The 19,682-nt window shown below is 42.0% G+C and overlaps 1 protein-coding gene across 2 annotated transcripts in view; it reads left to right on the forward strand.

Moving 5' to 3' along the window:
- Nucleotides 1-19,682, forward strand: part of Nell1 (neural EGFL like 1) — an 884,393-nt gene that overhangs the window by 540,056 nt on the left and 324,655 nt on the right. For both annotated transcript variants that reach the window (XM_051148614.1, XM_051148615.1), the window contains exon 14: nt 16,085-16,207. In XM_051148614.1, coding sequence (XP_051004571.1) covers nt 16,085-16,207 — 123 coding nt within the window. The remainder of the gene's footprint in view (nt 1-16,084; nt 16,208-19,682) is intronic.

Here is a 19,682-nt window from a genome sequence, read left to right on the forward strand (position 1 = left end):
ACATTTCTAGGAACTCAGACTCTGGTTGTGTTACCAGCTTGTGGCCTCAGGGTTAGGACCAGTTCTGATTCCTACCCTGGTGGGCTGGACTTCAGCCTGCCTCCTTCTCACACACTGTGGACAAGATGAGGGTTGTTGATAGAAGTGGGTTTGGTTGTTCTCTCTTTATCTCAACTGTGTCTTGTGGGCCATCTAGAAACAAGAGGTTAATAGGAAGACCATATAGTTCAGTACTTATTATCTGCTGGTGTCTGGACTCTCCTCTTCCACCTCCCACACTGAAATTCCTAGTTAGGTAGTTTGGATTTGTGTTCAGCTAAACACTTGTTTCTTTCTAAATTGCCTTGATTATTAAATGCACGGGCATGATCTGGACCAGGGCATACTTTAGTCAATTCACAAACTATAACAGCAGCACCTGGTAACTTGTTGGCAACCTGGATCCTTAAGCCCCAAACCAGTTCGTCTTTGTCAGACACTTTGCACAAGCAGCACCTAGCATTCTGCATTTTCTTAAATCCTCCAAACAATTCAGATATATACCAAAGCTTGAGAAATATTATGTAGATTAACCTCTGAAGGTGAGAAAAGAGGCTGAGGGTGCATCCCTCATCCAGAAGATGGATGACGTAACCCCAAGTCTAGGATGAGATGAGGCATCCACCCCTGGGAGCAAGCTGATTGTAAAGGTCCATGCTGGCTGCCAGCATCCCAGGGAAGAGGGCCTTCCATCAGGAGTTCCTGTTCACAGCTGAGGCTTCAGCAGGAGTGCCTGTTCACTGTGGGCTGCTGGATGATAATTAACACATGGTGTATTCACCACACTCTCCTGTGGCACCCATGCCAAATCTTTAAAATTAACGGAGCGAAGCAGCCTTCTTCCTGAGCTGGGGATTGGTGTTCAGCCTTTTAAAATATAGTACATTAGGCAAGCACTATCACACAGTGAGTATCTGACTTTCAAAATAAATCCCATTTTACCACTCTGATTAAAAATGAAAAAAAAAAAATCTCAAAGATGTTCCCTTTTCTGCACTTTCTTCCTGATCATATTTACAGAGCACTGGTTCTGTTTGAGTAATATGTATATATTATATAGATGTAATATGTATGATATATATATTATCATATATATCTGTTTGAGTAAATATATATATATATATATATATATATATATATATATATATATATATATATATAAGAGAGAGAGACAGAGAGAGAGAAGGAGAGAGAGACAAGGACATAAAATGAGACAGGTGAAATAAACTTTTAAAATAATTTTTACTGAATTCAGAATATTCAAATATTTTATTATATAACCAGTATAGAATTATTAAAGAGATGTTTTATCCTCCTTTTTTGGAGTGTCTTTGAAATCCAGGCCATATGTTCTATGGTAGGATATCTCAGTCCATGCTTACCATGTTTGAAGGCTCAGTAGCCATTTGTCGTTAGTAATTGCTCAGTTTGATGGAGTAGGTTTAAATCTTGGGTCAGGGACAAAAGTATGGCCTGGTCTATACCTTAACAGGCTCACTAGTTAGGGTCTTTGTCCCAATCAAATGTTCTTCTCCACATGGTCTTCTGTCACCCTGCAAGGCTTTCGACAAGGAAGTGCAGTCATGGGGTTGGTGAGACAATAGGATGCTTGACATTCCTTTAGCATTGTCGTCCCCCCCCCCCCGCCACCCCCACCCCACCCCTCACCCCTGCCACCCCCACCCCACCCACCCCCATCTTCACTCCTAGCTCTGTCTTAATTCTTTTCAGATTCAGTATCACTTTCAAGTCAGACATAGGATTGCGTAATGCCCTAGCATTTGCTCTTCTTGCTAAAATAAGGGCTCTTAGCTTTACAAGAGCAAAATGTTTACATCATGAGTACCCTGTGCTTAGAAGAGAGCAAGGTCATTGGAAGTAAGTGGTGAGTACTGTGGTGGCTTCATAGCCTGACACTTCACACCGTCCCACGCAGTCCTGTGACAGTTGGTATGGGAGGTAATAACTAACGCGGCTGTTCAGACAACACACAGCTGAGTTACAAACTGGAGCACAGATTTTTGTGTTTAGGATTCAGGTTGTAATCCTCTCTTCCTTCCTTTATCATCCTCCTCCCCATCCCATTCATTATATATTCTCTCTCTCTCTCTCTCTCTCTCTCTCTCTCTCTCTCTCTCTCTCTCTCTCTCTTTTATTTTTTCGTTCCCTTTATCCCTCCTCCTTCTCATCTTTTTTCTTCCCTTTTTCCTCCTTCATATTTGGTCCTCAATCATGAAGGCTTCCAGGGAGAAAGAGAGGCTAGTAACTTGGAGCCAGAGTCCACAGAACTCTTCTTTCTTCAACTATCAGGAACATTTTTTTTCTATGCCTTGAAGGCTGGACACATTTGAACACATTGGCGGGCATATGCCAATGATTACACCTCCATGTTCTTAGTTTCTGACGCCATGGTAGCTAGGTTTTGAGACATGATGACTGGCCGTGAAATCCCCAGTCATGGATTATTCCAGAAGCTGTTCACCTTCCACAAGCCTCGGCGGTAGCATGGTTTGTGCTACATTTTGTTACTTACATAGATCTTAAGCCAGTCTTGATTCAGAGGGAGTACGATTGGATTGGACCTTTGGACAGAGGTAGATAAAACTACATTGATGATCAGCATGTGGGATGGGAAATACTGTTATAGTCGATTTTGGAAAATCCATCCACCCACCGGACAATGCTATTTGTCATTGACTGTGGGCACCAAGAGCTGAATCACTGGTGGGGAGGCGGATGCATCATGTGTTGACATCATGTATACATACTAACTCACTAACTCAATCTTGAATTTCCACTTCCATTGCAGGTTTTCATTAGGGCAATTTTTAAAATTAATCAGTTAATTTATTCATTTACATTCTGCTCCTAGCCCCCTTCCTCCTCTCCTCCTGATCTCACCCTCCCTCCCTCTTCCTCCTCTCCTACTCCTCAGAAAATGAGAGCCTCCCTGCCCAACCCATCCATTATTTCAAGCCACATCAGGACTGAGTCCATCCTCTTTCCTATGTCCTGGCAAGGCAGCCTCACCAGAGAAAAGTGATAAAAAAAAAAAGCAGGCAACAGAGTCCTTGTCAGAGGCAGCTCCAGCTCCCCTTACTAGGACTAGGGGACCCACATGAAAGCCAAGCTGCCCATCAGGTACATCTGTGTAGGGGGCCTAGGTGCAGTCCATGCATGGTTCTTGGTTGGTGCTTCAGTCTCCATAAGCGCCCTGGGCCCTGGTTAGTTGGCTTTGTTGGTCTTCTTGTGGAGCACCTGTTCCCTCCAGGTCTTCTATCCTCCCGCTACCCCTTTTCCACAAGACTCCACGTGCTTTACCCAATGTTTGGCTGCGAGTCTCAGCATCTGTTTTGATCCTTGCTGGGTGGAGCCTCTCACAGGGCAGCTATGCAGCTATGCTAGGCTTTTATCTGCAAGTAAGGCAGAATACTATTAATAGTATCATGAGCTGACTCTATTCCATCAGGTGGGTCTCAGGTTGGGCCAGGCATTGGTTGGACACTCCCTCTGTCTCTGCTTGATCTTTATCCCTAAACAGCATGTAGGCAGGGTAACTTTTGGCTCAATGTTTTTGTGGGTGGGTTGGTGTTTCCCTCCTTATACTAGGAGTCCTGTCTAGTTAGTGGATGTCCTCTTCAGTTTCCATGACCCCTGCTACTAGGAGTCTCAGCTAGAGTCACCCTCATATTCATCCCAGAAACCTACCCTGTCTTAGGTCTCTAGCATGTCAAAGAGATGCCCCTGCCCATGGTTTCTCCTCTCTCTGCAGGCCCTCTGTCCTTCTACCACCACTCTGCCCAGGTCTGATCTCCTCCCTCATTCCTCTCTACACACTCTCTCCTACCTTGTTCTCTCTCTTCAACCATTTCTGCTGTCTATTCTATGTTGCCGTCTGAATGAGATTTAAGCTGGGTCCTCCTTATTACTAATTTTGTTGGGTCTGTGCATTGAAATATATTTATCCTGTATTATATGGCTAAAATCTGCTTATAAGTGGGTAGATTCCATGTGTGTATTTCTGGGCCTGGTTTACCTCACTCAGGATGATCTTTTCTAGTTCCATCCATTTGCCTGAATATTTTAAGAGTAATATTCTATTGTGTAAATGTACCATAGTTTGTTTATCCATTCTTTGGTTGAGGGACTTGTAGGTTGTTTCCAGATTCTAGCTCTTACAAATAAAGCTGCTATGAACATAATTTAGCAAATGTCCTTGTTGTACGGTAGAGCATCTTTCGAGTATATGCCCAGGAGTGGTTTAGTTAAGTCTTGAGGTAGCACTATTTCTAATTTTCTGAGAAAGTGCCAGATTGGTTTCCAAAGTGGTTGTACAAGTTTGCACTCTCACCAGCAGTGGAATATTCCCCTTTCTCCACATCCTCACCAGCATGTGCTGTCACTTGAGTTTTTGATCTTAGTCATTTTGACAGGTGTAAGATGAAATCTCAGAGTCATTTTGATTTGCATTTCCCTGATGACTAAGGATATTGAACATTTTAAAAGTGTTTCTCGGTCATTCAATATTCCTCTGTTGAGAATTCTCTGTTTAGCTATGTATTCCAATTTTTATGCGTCTCCTATAGTAGTAGTATTGTATATTGTAGCAACCATACTAGGTTTATTTAAAAGGGTTTTTTTGTTGTTGTTGTTGTTGTTTTTTGTTTGTTTTTGTTTTTGTGCTTGGCCAGTTCTCATACAATCCTTTCATTAAATGTCATTTATCTTAGCAAATCTCAGAGCCCTGGATTATGGTCTCCTGCTGTGTGCTACTGTTACACCTGCTTGACTCTTGCCTTAGCCTGTATCACCTGGGTTTAGAATAGTCATTTGTGTCTCTAGATTGTAGAATCCATGAAGTCAGGCTCAATATCTGCCTGTTATACCATATTCCCTTAGCTTGACACATTGTTGAAGTTTTTTTTCATTTTTGTACTTATTATAATTTATTCATGTTTTGCCTGTTCTTTTCACATGTATTTTCTGAATGTGCACTAGGCAACTCAAGGAAGGAAAGGACCACAAACATATCACGATGCTGCCCTCCCTTCCATTTCCCACCTCTGCCTCTTTCTCCCCACTACCCTTTCTCCTACCCATCCTTTCCCTCCACTCCTTCTCCTCTTTTTCCTCCTCCTTCTCCTTTTCCTCCTCCTCCTCTTACTGTACTTACTAGGCTTCTGAACCACAGGTAGACTTGATGGTCAAAATTATAGAAAAGGATTTCAACTTATGGGTTGTCAATAAAGAAAAGTACCCCAGCATAAGAGAAGTGGCTTCACCGCAGAGATTTTACTTGTTTACTTGTTTAGAATGCCTGGGTTGGAGTTGAGCCCAGAACTAGCATATCCAAGGAAGGAAAGTCCTCTTCCACTGAGCTGGACTTCAGCTCCCAGGGACTTTGTTTTCAGTATCATGATGTAGACTGTTGGGAGATGCCAGAGATTCCAGGGATGTATTCCTTCAGGCTTTCCTTCAATCTCTGTAATGTTCACATTTCTAGGGTGATACATCCTTTGTTGGTTGTCTAGCCTGATGTTTTTTATTTCTCTGGATTTTGTAGTTTGAGTCTACAAGTTAAATACAGAGAAACATGACAAAAATTAGGAATTTACTGGATGTTGAACTCTGATCAGTGGTCCCTAGTTGTATTTTTCTTAATGCTCATGATCCTCCGCAAGGAAAGCAACAGAGATTTGGGGGGCAGTATTCAAGCAAGTACAGTGGGGTTGGAAGATGAAATCTGCACAAATGAAGTGATGTGTTAAACATGGTAGGAGTGATATGCTGAGAGGGTGCTTGTCTGTAATTCTATTTTCATGTGATTTGGCTTACATAGAAGGAAACAGATTTGGGAGTGAGGACTTTCCTTGTAGCTCTTAGATGCTGCACACTGGGGCTGTGGGTGTGGCTCAGTATTTCTGTCTGTAACACCACTTTCTTTCTCTTCCCCTTCAAACACTATGGACACTCACACCGAAGAGTATGTCCCCTTTGTTTTGTGGTCTCTCCAGCAAGCACTAAAGGCCATTGAGCCTCACATCTCACTACTCTCTCAGGACTTTTTGTGGTAGGAATTACACAGAAGTCTGATTCTATTAGCTTCCTGAGCTGACTAAACATACTGTACACATTCCCTGGCTTTCAACAGTTTCCCAATAGTTTTTTTCTCTCTAATAATTTTGGAGGATTGGAAACCCCAAATAAAAGAAATAATCAAAATTTCCAGAAGCTCCATTAGAGGCCTTTTGTCTTTCCTAACTATCTGGGTTCCGAGTGTCTTGGTAGCTTCATGATCGTCCATGAAGGAGGAAGGCAGTAGTTTCTGTGGCATCACTTTTATTTTGCAGGAAGAGAAAGAACAATCCATTCAGGCAGAATCCCTGAAGTAGAAGCAAACGTTTGTGATAAAGGAAAAAAAAAAACCCCATTAACCCAGCATTACTTTCCTTGCCATGTTTTATTTTTAGAGTTCCTTTACAGTTTTCCTAGGTAACAGTGGAACCAAAGGGAAAAACCAGAAGCTGCTTTCTTCACAGCAGACAGATAAACGTGATAAAGGAAAGGGTCACTTTGGGGATGCTCATGGCATGTGACCATTAAAAGGAACCAAAGTCAAACAAACAGCTTTGTTTCTTTCTTTTATGTTAGCCGTGAATATCCCTGTTGGACTTGGTGTTTTTAGTGAAACCTCGTAGCACAGGCATAGATATCAGTTATTTCTTAATTTCATAGTTTAATGGTGCATTTCGAAATTATCCCTGTGGTACAGTGACTAATGGTTCCTGAATCTCCATCACTTGGCTAGGAAGCTGCTTAGCACTTTTTATGTTTTTATTTATTTTATTTTAAAACAATATATTTTGACCATATTCTTTCCTCTTTCCCAACCTCCCCAGATACTCTATCCCTTTCCAATTCACCCAGCTTCATGTTATTTTTTTTTTCTTAGTCAAAAACATAGATTTTGTTTTATGTTGGCGAAATATCCCTGAACAAGAGGTTTGCCACCAAGTGTGGTTGGTAGACCAAGTGACACTCCATTAGAGAAAACTGATTTTCCCTCTCCCAGGAACTATGAATTGCAAATAGGTTCTTGGTTAGCAGTGGGCCTTTGTGTCCACTCCCCTTCCTTCCCAGGGCTAGGCTTTTGTCTCGCCTGTGCTTCTGTGGGTTTTGCACAGGCTGTTACGAACTCTGTGAGTTCCTATGTGCATCCGCCCTATTGTGTCTGGAAAATGGTTCCTTTTTGCATGTCCTTTCTGCTAATTCTCCTGATATTGCCCTGAATTGATCTTATTGCTCTCATTTTGGGATGAGAACAACGAAAGGATTCAGATATTAAGCCTGCTTTCTAAGACCACAAAGTGAGTGCTTTTTCATACAAAGATAGATTTGATTTGGAAAGTCTCTTGGCTTTCCAGAATTTCAGGAGGTCTAGAAATTTATGGACATAGAGGGAACACAAATAATTTGTAAATATCTTGAATTATTGAGGATGGCTTTATGAGAAAAAAAAATAACCTTAATTCTTCAGGTCTTGGTGCTGCTGATAGTGGTGAAGATGGTGGTGATGTTGGTGGTGGTGATGTCGGTGGTGGGGATGTCGGTGGTGGTGATGTCGGTGGTGGGGATGTCGGTGGTGGTGATGGTGGTGGTGGGGATGTCGGTGGTGGGGATGTCGGTGGTGGGGATGTCGGTGGTGGTGATGTCGGTGGTGGTGATGTCGGTGGTGGTGATGGTGGTGGTGGTGATGGTGGTGGTGGGGATGTCGGTGGTGGGGATGTCGGTGGTGGGGATGTCGGTGGTGGGGATGTCGGTGGTGGTGGTGTCGGTGGTGGTGATGGTAGTGAGGATACTAGTGGTAGTAAGGGTTTGGGTTGTGATGATAGTGATGTTGGTGTGGTAAGGATGCTTTTGGTAATAGAGTGATTGTAATGGTGGTGATGATGTTAATGGTAATGAAGCCGACAATGGTGACACTAATGATGGTGGCAGTGTTAATGGCCTCTATCATTTTAAAGCATCTACTTTGTTCCATTAACAACACTGCATACATTATAGACTTTATTTCTATGAGTAGTCATTACATAAATGTCTCTCACACATCTGCTTTGTGGGATAATCTGTCTGGAAATGAGGAAATGAAGACTAAGTCTTTGTCTAGTACTGACTGCAGTTTACATGCAAATGGGAGCAGCATTTGTTAAAGTGCCTGTGAGTGGCAACTGGACATCCTCATCCACCATTGCCAGTGTCCAAAGCTTTGCCTCTTCCTGGGGACTCTTGGATGTGTCTGAAATTCATTTTCTTTCTGCTTAGTTCCACCTCCAAGCACCCCAAACTCTTTCATTTAGTGATAAAATATACATGTTAGTTATAAAAAATTCAAAAACCTGAAGTGAATAAGACATAGTACAAGTGTCTCCCATTTATCTTTGGTCCAGCTGAACAACAAATCACTGTTAATGGCTTAGCATAGTGGGTTAAAGGCTTTCTCCCTATGTGCACAAGTGTCATATGTAAGTACAGTTATAAAGTGCTTACAATTTGCCATATTTATTACATAATAGCATCTACCTTACTCAAAAGCACAAGAATAAGATTTCTACTTTCCATTTTGCTTCCTCCCACTTTAGAGGAATTAGAAAAGAAGAGGGCTAGTCTTTCTTTCTTTCTTTCTTTCTTTCTTTCTTTCTATTTAATTGATTTATTCAGATTACACCTCAATTCTTCTCCCTTCACTTGTATTCTCCCGTTTCTCCCTCGCTCCCTTTTTCACCCTATTCCCCTCCCCTAGGTCTGTGACAGAACGGGACCTCCTCCTCCACCATATGGTCACAGCCTATCAAGTCTCATCCTGGTAGCCTGCTTATCCTTTCTCTGAGTGCCATCAGGCCTCCCCACAAAGGGGAAGTGGTCAAATATGGGGCACCAGAGTTCATGTCAGAGTCAGTCCCTGCTCTCCACACAACTGTGGGAAGTGGCCTATCCATTGACTAGATCTGAATAGGGCTTCAGTGCTGAGGGTGAGTCTTATTACCTGTTCCATCCACTATCTCTATTGCCTCTTAATGCCCTATCCATTCTGCCTGTCATCCCATTCAGAGCTTTAAGGACAAAGTTTGGGAGACCAACCCTGCTAGGGCACAGTTAAACCACTTCTAGGAAGCAGCCTCTCTTAGGGGGAGCCAGGATGGATATTTGTGGAGCTGCAAGTGGTTTAAGATAAAGCAGTTTGTCTCAGGAGAGGGAAGATCCAGACCTGAAGGTACTTTGCTGGCTTGTTCCCCAAGCCTGAAGGCTGCCACCCCACAGAGAATTGGCTTAGATATCAGCTTCTGACTTCAGCAGGGAGTCAGCGGGGCATTAGCCTCTGGGTGGTTGGGCTAATACCCCCTCAGAGGCATGGATAGCTTGTCCCAAAAGCTTTTGTGTATGATTCCTAGAACTGTGGTGGGACCCTGCTGGGTAAAAGACACACAGTAATGAATATGATTTAGTCTTCTAACCTGGCACATAGTGAGCCTAAAGCTGCTTTTACTTTGACATAGAAAAATGCTACTTAAAGAAAAAAAAAAAAAACCCAGAGAGAAAGAAGAAGAACAACAAAAAACTCTGTTGTGTTATAAATAACCTACCTCCTTAAGCTCAAATCATAGTTGTAGAATTTGTACTTAGGAAACTAGATGTCTTTTAATTGAAGTGTTTATTTTATATATTATATACTTGGTATGTTGCTATGAAATAAACAGTGTTTTCAACTAGAGAAAAACAGAGTATATCAACATAAAGAATTTCTGTTCTCTGAAGTCCATTTCTTTTAGATCTAAACCCCAGTGAGATTCTTTTAATTCCTGAGAATGCATAGAGAGAACATCTTTTGTGATCTTTTAAGTACATGTAATGATATTTAGTTTACAGAGAATGCCATTCATCCTTTTAAGAATTATTATATTTTATTTATGCATTGTGGGAGGAGTATGTGTGCTGTAGCATGTGTGGTGTTTAGAACACGAATGACAGGAATTAATCTTCTCCTTTCAACATATGAATCTCAGGGGTCAAAATCAAGACATCAGACATGATGACAAACACTCTTACCTGCTGAGTCATCTTGCCAGAGTCACTAAACCTTATCCATGACCTAATTTTAAGTGTCCATTACCTCAAAGAGAAAACCTGATACCCATTAATTGTCATCTTCATCCACCTAAAATTTGTCACCAATAACCATGAATCCTCTTTTTGTATTTATAAATTTACCCACCAATCTGGATATTTATATAAAGCTAAAACCCTTGACATATGTTCCTTTAGGATTGGCTCTTTTCATTTCCCATAAGGATGTTTGCGTGTGTGATTCATGTTGCATTATCTATTTGTCCTGTATCATCACCAGGTAATAGTCCACTGTGTGATAATGTCACATTGCCTTTATCCACTCATCAGCTGACCATGACATTACCTTTCAGCTGTTAGGAAAGTTGGGATAAAATTCTTCATATAGACATAGGTTTTCTTACAACAAACCTTTTCTTCATAGTTTGAGAAATTGCCAAATGAATTTCCAAAGTGGCCAAAATATTCTACACACCTACTAACAATATACAAGTGATTCACTTTCTTTACATAATTTGTCAGTTTATCATTTTCTGATTTTACAATCATGATTATTCTAGTGGATTTGAGGTAATATTTTAGTTTATTCTTAAAATTTCTTAACACACACACACATTTCTTTGTGTATTTATGTGTTATCCATATATCTTCTTTGAGGAAATCTCCATTGAATATTTTGCACCCCTTTACAACGCGATTAACATTTTAGTATTGCATTGTAAAAGTTCTTTGCATAATCTGGATTCAAACCTTCTAGAAGATACCTGGCTGGAAAATGTTTTATTTCAACTTGTGGATTGTGTCTTCCCTAGCATCTGAACCCTATTCCCTCGTAGCCTGTCTCCACAATCACTGTGCGACACAAATCCAACGCCATGCTCTTGTCAGCTTGCTTCAGTGTTTAGCCTTTCTCCTCTCAATCTCCCCTGCCAGCTCAATAACACTTTCTTGTCTTAATTCTCCTTGCACACTCTGCCTCTTTTGCCTTCCTCCCTCTTCCTCCCCTCCTTCCTTCCTTCTCTGTTTTTACAAATGAGTATTTGTATTAACACTTAGATTTCAGAAGCTCTGCCAGAGGCTGCGGATAATGAAAAAAGAAGGCTATAGTTCCTCTCCTCATGAGATCTGTGCTCTGGAGAGAGGGAAGGCATCCATCATGTATTAATGAATGTAGAACTGTAAGTGTGATTAACACATGAAGAAGTTCTGGCTGTGATATGAAAATGTTACAGGGCAAATGGTTCCAGCCCAGGAAATCTAGTTTTCTTCCTGCAATAGAGTGACAGTTTAATTGAGATCTCAAGGACAAGAAACTACTATGATGTAGGAGGAAGAGGAAAGTACATTTGGGAAGGAAGGAAGGAAGGAAGGAAGGAAGGAAGGAAGGAAGGAAGGAAGGACCTTTTGAAAGAGAAGACAGATTGAAGACAAGATAGTATAGTTTTACAACCAAGCTTAGTTGGTTAGCAGACAAGATTGTTTTAGATCAAGATAAAGAAGTTAAGCTATTAGAGTTGAGATAGGACAAATATTGAATCTCATTTGGAAATTTAGACCCAACAAGACAGGAAAAACACTTACTTCAAATGAGACGAATGCAGATGGCCAAGTCACTATGAATGTAACATGTATAGAGCTCATTATTCTCATGATTGTCACATGGTTCTCCCTGCTGTATGTAGTTTGTCTTATACATGTGTAATAAAATAAAATTTTAAAAAAGGAAAAGAAAAAGAGACTTGATTACAATTACCACAGAAATGAGAAATATTGGATAATATATGTTTATTACTGATTTGACCATTGTTCAGTACATACATGTATCAAAACATTGATATGTCTAATTTTGTCTTTTTAAAATTATAATGAAATAATAAGTCTTTAAATTATAAAGTATGAATTTTACTAATAATGTAAATGCCATTTAGAAGATAAATAATCTGTATAATCTATATACTAATACAAATAAATAAAGCACCTTAGCCATATTGGAAAAAGAAAAAAAGAAAAAAGAAAGAGAAGACAGAGCAGTTTTGGTTGGAGCAGAGCAGAAACAATACCATGCTGTGCCTGATGGTCTTTAAACATGGTTTCCTTAAGAGCAGTGAGGAGGTGGTCAACTTTCGTTTGTTTGTTTTTAACCAGGAAGGGTAGGATAATCAGATTTTATTTCCCAAAAGATTTCTATCCATGCCAGGTAAAGAATGAATCAGCAGAGGCTTAAGTAAGACATGCAATGGTGTGTGGGCAGTGCGGCCCTGGGGATGGGATGAGGGTTGTCTTGGGAGATCTCAGGATAAGAACTCCACGCATCTGGGGGATGTGTTATTGTAAAGCATTGAGATCAAAGGAGTCATCAAAGCCCAAGTAATGACTCCCTGGCAGCGATCACTTGCTTGAGTCCAGCCTGTGATACTGAGGGAAAGAGACCATTTTATTAATTTTAATTACTATCTAATAGATGAGTCCAAAAGCAGTCGACGCATAATGAGTGACAGCAGAAATAGCAGTGGCCGGTAACAGTAATAGAAAAGTACTTTGCTGTTGGAGCACTTACTAGCAGCAATATGCTGTGTTTCACTTTCATTAACTGACTTAACGTTCATCATGATCTCAGGAGATAGGTCCCGTTGATTCACATTTTACTATTTGCAAATAAGACACATAGAGACTGAATAACTTCCTGTAGGGCAGAGAACTAGAAGCTGTCAAACCCAGGATCTTCAGCCTGGGGCGCCTGGTTCTGGATTCTGTTTTCTCCACCTTATATAGCTTGTCATCTTTCATGAGTCCTTACATAGCATGTACCCTTGGCATTTGTTCCCAGCATCTGGAAAAGTAATTGGATATTTTTTAGAAGGAAATCACATATTGCTTGTTCCTTTCCATCAGATGCAGTTTTAAAGGTCCAGTCATTTTGTAGACCTGGGCAAGACTATAAATAATGAAATATGGGAGCTTCACTTTTCTCTCTGGATGGAACCTGGCCAAGAGGGAGTATTAGGAGACTCCCGGGAATCCAGGAACAGTATAGAAGACACTTTTCTCATCTTTGGCAAGTTGAGGCCACTCCCACTCATCATGGCTTTGCGCTGACCATGACCAGGTGGCTTCTCATCACTGCTCGGTGCTGGAAAGGCTCAGCTAGTATGAAGATCTGAGCATCAAATCTCAGACCCTCACTCGCCCATATTTTGGTGCTTGGCAAACTGATGTTGCCTTTAAAAACCACTTCCTTCCTTATAAAACGAGAAGACTTCTCATGGTTGTTGGGTGAATTAAATGGCAGATTACCTGTAAAATGTAGCCCAGTGTTTAGCATTCTCTTGGTTCAATGCCATGAACTAACATGTGGATAGATAAAACATCGCAATGCAGTATTGCGTAGTGGTTTCCACAGTAGGGTAAGACGATAAACTACACATTAAGATAAGTGAAATTCACATGGTCTAAGAAAGCAGATTTGGAAAGGATTTCTTAAAATGTGGGTTTGAGGTGGTATTTAAGGCTTGGCATGGCTATATTTATTCTAGCCACATGGAGGGTGGAGTATTTTTATTCTCACCACGTGGAGGGTGGAGAATTTTAAGTCAGGAAAGCAATATGGTAAACCTAGATAGGACAGGAATGAAGTTGTAGTGGCAGAAAAGCAATGCCACTAGCTTATTACATAAGAGACTTGTCCTCTAAGATGATGAGACACGAATAGGCCGTCAAGAATGGACCTGACTTTGGAATATTTGGTGACTCCACCTCACAGACGCACTCTTCTTTTGTTTTGAGTATTTCTTGTAGGAAACTCTGGCTGAGAAGACCACCTCCACTCTTAAAAGACAAGTTTATATGTTCCTGCATGAAGCGTCTTCTCTCCTGTAGATGCAATAACTTATGTCATGGATTCCCATTCCAGGTTATGTGTGCTCCTCTTAGCATGACCACAGATGCTGGCTTGTCCACATCATTCAGAAGTAGGACCGTTTTCATGACACCATTATTACCAGAGCATTGTTTGCTTTAGATATGTCCTAATAGTTGGATGAAATACAGTCACTTACTTAAAACCGTCACTTCTTGTTTGTGTTCCTTTTAGTTGTACATTGGTATCTGATCAGCACAAAGCATTCATATGAGCAGAAGTTATGTCTACTGATCTTATTATTACCAATTAGGTCCCAATAATTACTTACGAAATGAATTTACATAGGAGATTATAAATTCTAGAGCCTGTATCCTCACCTTTGTGTTTGTAGTGTCATCTGGCCTACATACCCTAGGTGTCTGGTAGTGTATAATTAGCATTGGACATCTATGGGCGTATCCTATTCTGAAGCATGCTAGAGATGGCTTTGGCTCTGGCTAGAAGTCTGTCCTTATATCCTTGCCCTCTCTTCTCGCTGCTTGCTAACCTATAAATGTTTCTCTCTGACATTTCTGATTGGTCTTTAGGCCTCAATAAACATTCTTTTTGGAAAATATGAGGTGCCCAATGAACCAGGTACATCTCTATGTACATTCTAGCTTTCATGAGATTTAACCTTTTTCATGGTGAAGGTCCTGTTAGGAGATTTAAAATAAAAATTAGCAAAGAAAAGCATTTCAATTGATCACTACATCAACTTAACACTTCATTTAACAAAACATATTGAATTTTTATTTTCATTCCGATTAGTGCTATTCTTTGGACTTTCTGGCTGGAGCTCTCGATTACAGCCTTTTGTGATTTCAGTAGCTTCGCTTGATTTTTTTTTTTTTTCTTCCTGCAATGTTTAAGAAGTTACAGATAGTAGCAGATTGTGAGAGAAATAAAGGACGTACATTTTTTTTTCATATTGTTCATTTATAGAGCAGTCATTTTTCACAACTATGTCTCTCTGCTATGTGAAGGGAGGGTAGTTACTCATGAGAGCTGGGCTCAAACTTGGGCTTTTCCATTGTACTCTGTAGTATAGCTTAGTCTCCTGGCTTGGTGCTTTGGTATCCATATAACTCATTGATACACAGTCCACAGGTTAGTTCTGAGGCCTCTAATAAGGCGTCATTTAGAGAATTAGCCCAGTGAAAGGCTTCATCAGAGTCCTGAATGCTATCCTCTCTCCAACTCACAGTAGGCCCTGTGCCAGCCTCTGGAAGTGCATGCTGGTAAATGCTCTTTGGCAAGCAGTGTTAGCTGGGCCTTCCTCTTTGGGATTACTGTCTCTGTGTAGACAAGACTGTGTCTCAAGAAGTCAGGGGAAGGAAGGGGCAAGGGATGGAAAGGTGGGGGTGAGGAAGAGACAATGACTATTGTACACAATGGCTTTCCGGAGCCTGGCATCTTCTGTCCTTGATGCACTTGGAATTTTTGTGTGACTGTAAACATTGGTTATTATTATCCCATTTCAGGTAAGAAACCACTAGTGTTGTCAATCAATTTGCGTTGTCACACAGTTGCCACACACTGCACTTTGAGACTGTTTTTTTTTTTTTTTTTTTCCAGGAGTGGCCATGCTGCACCACCATTGCATGTGCTTAGTAGTCTGTGACGAGCTCTTTGGTGGCCACTCTCTGGGCCAAAGGGTGCTATTGGAGCCCGGTGTGGCATGCACATGTTTAAAATCATGGGACGTACATGAGAGTTGGTCCCAAAGGAAATTTGTTCGGATAGATTTCATCGGCACTGTCTTAAGTATCAACCTAGAATCGATTCCATGGCTCCTCTAGGGCAAAACCAGTAGATGCAAAGAGGAAGTTCTTGTGTATCCCAGGCTTGCCTCCAACTTGACATCTTCTTGCCTCGGTCCCTCTCTCAAGTGCTGCGGTCAGATGCATGATTCGCCATACCTGGCTCATCTCTGCCATTCTTGTTGGTGAGTTCTAGAACACTTCTCCATTGCAGCTGTTCCTACTTTTATAACAATGTCTCCACTCCTCTTTCAACCTGCAGAGCACGATGATTGTGGCAGCGGACAGCACAACTGTGACAAAAATGCCATCTGCACCAACACAGTCCAGGGACACAGCTGCACCTGCCAGCCGGGCTATGTGGGAAACGGCACCATCTGCCGAGGTAGGTTTGCTGTCTTCCGGGGCACCTCCACCTCCTAGCCCACCTGGCTTTGGGATGTTTCTGAGGGAAATTCCTGTTGTCACTGTGGTAACCGAACACAGCTGGTTCCTGCTCCCTGTCTGGAGCCAGGGCACTCTGCATAGAAGAAAAGCCTCTGCAGCTCTGCGGCTGTGCCTCTACGTCTCGGTGCAGTTCCACATATGGATGGAGCACCCCCCAGGCTGTGCCTCTTAGAGCACATTAAAACCAGTGATGGAAGATCAAATTCTGGTGTGAATTTGGGTCGCTGTGAGCTGTGCTCAGAGGGCAAGTGGGGACCAGCCCTGCTCACATTCAGGGCATCCATTTGATTGAGAAGCTTTTCATTTAAAAATGCTGGTTAGAGTTCAACTGGTGGTGTGTACATTATGGTCATCTTCACACCTTCATATCCAGTCTGATGAGGATGTGGGCCCTCACTCCTGCATTCTCCCAACAGGCCACTCACTGTGCACACACACTTTATCTACAGAAGCCCACTGGTTCCTGCCAGTCCTTGGACATGGCTGTTGTCCAACCTTCGTGGGCGGTCACTACCTTTATGTCTCTGATGTCCACAGGTTACAGAGGTACCCCTAGTGTTCCCAAGCCCATGTTCACCTGTTTTTCATAAACAGCCTGAGTGGACACTGTATATTACACAGTTGTGTTTGCCTCTTTGTTACTTGCCTTGCCAGGAGGGTGGGAGCCCTGGGTAGCAAGCACGTGGTCCTATCCTCACAGCTTAATGTCTAAGACAAGGATGTGCCTTGTATACTGTAGCTGTTAACTAACTACGTGATAACCAGCCCAATCCGTGAAAGAGGAAAGAGGGATGACTTGCCTCCTTCTCTCCTCTTCCTGTATCTCCTCCCCTAACTAGAAACTAAAAAGAAAGCAGAAAGGAAAGATGGTTATAATCATAATGTGTAACTTTCATAATAAAATTTTGCTCACACATTTGGTGAACTGACTCAAGCACTTTAAGCAAAGCGATACATGCTGCTGAGCATCTTGGAGTGTAGGGTTAAATGGACAGGATGCTTGCAGACAGTTCCAAATGAGATTAGCATAGCCTGACCTGAGGGTTAAGGTTCCGAGTGGGAGAGTGTTTATCTGCCTTGCCAGCCCGGCATGACTGCTGTAATGGGAATCAGGCTTTAACCAAGCGGTTGTCAATACGTAGCTGATAGACTAAGCCTTCTTTCTTATCTGTCATTAGCTGGATACAATCTGGGTGATCCTGGAAAGCATTCTTGTCTCAGTGGCTGATAATATTGGCATTTATTTTGTAAATGCACAGTGAGTATGAATTTTATGTCAGGACACACACACCCCCACACACACACCCACATACACACAGACACACACGCAAAACAAAACAAAACAAAACAAAACAGACAAACAAACAAACAAAACAGAGGTACGACAGAGGACTCATCATTTAAAAATGGAAAACAATTTGAACAAATGCTTCCAACCCAAGTGGTACAAATTACAATGCAACGTTGGCTCATTCTAAAGAGACTTGTAAGAATTATGAAACTATTGAGCCTTGTGCTAGGTTTCGGTACGGTATAGGATTTCTTTGCTTGGGATCATCAGGAAACAAACATGAGCACTGGCTTTTATTTGCAGAGCCCAGAGACAAATGGAAATTTGGGCTTCCTTGACAAAAACAGGCAAAGCTTGCACCTTAAAGGCACCCAAATATTTATTTACACTGGTGCTGAGAATTGACTGTTCAGTGTTGCTCCCTGGGGGCATGGAGAGCATCTCTGTGTGACTGCTGCCCCATAGGCTGGCTGTGGGTCTTTCCTGCAGTATGGCATCCTCATCTGGATATGGCTCCCACATCCTGACCTTACTTGAGACAGAGTACTTGAATCAAGTATCCCACACTCCTAAGATTTCATATCCTAAATCCACAGCAGACAGGACACTCAAAAATGTGATGATGGCTGCAGCAGTTCCCTGGGTATCTGCATCAGGCACCAGGCATCAGACATCCAGCACGCAGGAGGGTACCATCATTCTTATTCTGTAACTAGCACATGTGTGCTCAATCCCAACCCTTTTGGCATCTACTAGGGGAGCCTTTAAGCTATTTTGGTAGGATGAAGAGGCAGGGAGGCATCTGGAGGAACTGTGCCTGAACTAAAGATTTCTGGAACATCCAACCCAGCCTCTTGACTTATCCAAGAACTGGTGTGTAAGTGGAAGGGTACACAGACATGTTGGGTGTATGTGGCTTTGCTCATTCTTCTTGTCTGCACTAAGAATCAGTGTGCCCAGGGGAACACCCATTCTGGGTCTTACTGATCCCTATTTAGAACAAATTCATGTGTGTGAAGCCATTAGGAACTTTGCAGTGGTGGTTACAGAATGCCACACCCTGATTGTGGAGCCCTTCTCAGTGATGCATACGTGTGAAGTAAGTCCTGGTCCTGCATGGGGTGAGCTAAAATAAATAAATAGATAAATAAATAAATAAATAAATAAATATTTCTCAGGAGTGTCACAGAATCTAAGGGCTGAAAGGAGCCTGGGATTGGGGACAACTGCTCTGAGGGATACAGTGCTGGCAGCACATGTCCTTGTGGCTTCGGTTTTGGTTTGGATCTTTGGTCTTATCTCTTTCTGCAGACTGGGATTCTGTTGGTCTCAGCTTTGATCAGGGAGCTTGGTGTGGTCATTCTCTTCAAGTGTACTATTAGCAGATATGGTATGAAAACTGCCCATTGATTGATTTTGAGAACTGTTGTGGCCTGAGAGGAGACTAGAAATGGTAGGTACCACCACCACGCAGTACCAACTGAAATCAAGCCCGTGGAAGCTGAACTACCAATGAGAAGCTTCATCTCACTCCTTGGGGCAGCAAGAAAACCTTGCCTGGGTGACCCCGTAACCATGTGGATCCCTGGTGCAGAGGGGAAGATGGAACCAGGAGGCATAGTCCAATGTAGCCACATCCTCTCTCTAACTCACCTGCAGTCAGGGAAGACTGTGAGGGTAAGTCAAGAGGCTAGGTCGGAATGCTCAGGAGAGAACGTCAAATGGTGTGTCAGCACCTTCTCCGAACTTCACACTCCTGATGATGGTCACTAAGACTTGGCAAAAGATTTGTGCCTGCCCTCTCACTGGTGTTCTGATATACGAGAAATGTCAGGAGTTTTTTTTTTTCTCCAAAATGTGTAATTATTGACATGGGAATCAGAGCTGAGGGACTAAGTGCAGACTACTGCTCTCACCTCTGTATCCTGATGGTCTCTGTGAGGAATGCTAGTGGGAGGCACTTGCTAAAACTTTCCCAGAATTTCAGCAGCTGGTAGGTTGTGACACCTTTTTGGTATCTTTTGATAGCCTTCATTTGTCTATAAAAGTGAGTGAATTAATCTCCCTTTTCCTGGGGTTTAGTTTCAGGCATCCCAGGGGACGCTTTGATGATTCTGTAAAA

Source organism: Acomys russatus, chromosome 7 (genome assembly GCF_903995435.1).
Source record: "Acomys russatus chromosome 7, mAcoRus1.1, whole genome shotgun sequence".
Taxonomy (NCBI): domain Eukaryota; kingdom Metazoa; phylum Chordata; class Mammalia; order Rodentia; family Muridae; genus Acomys; species Acomys russatus.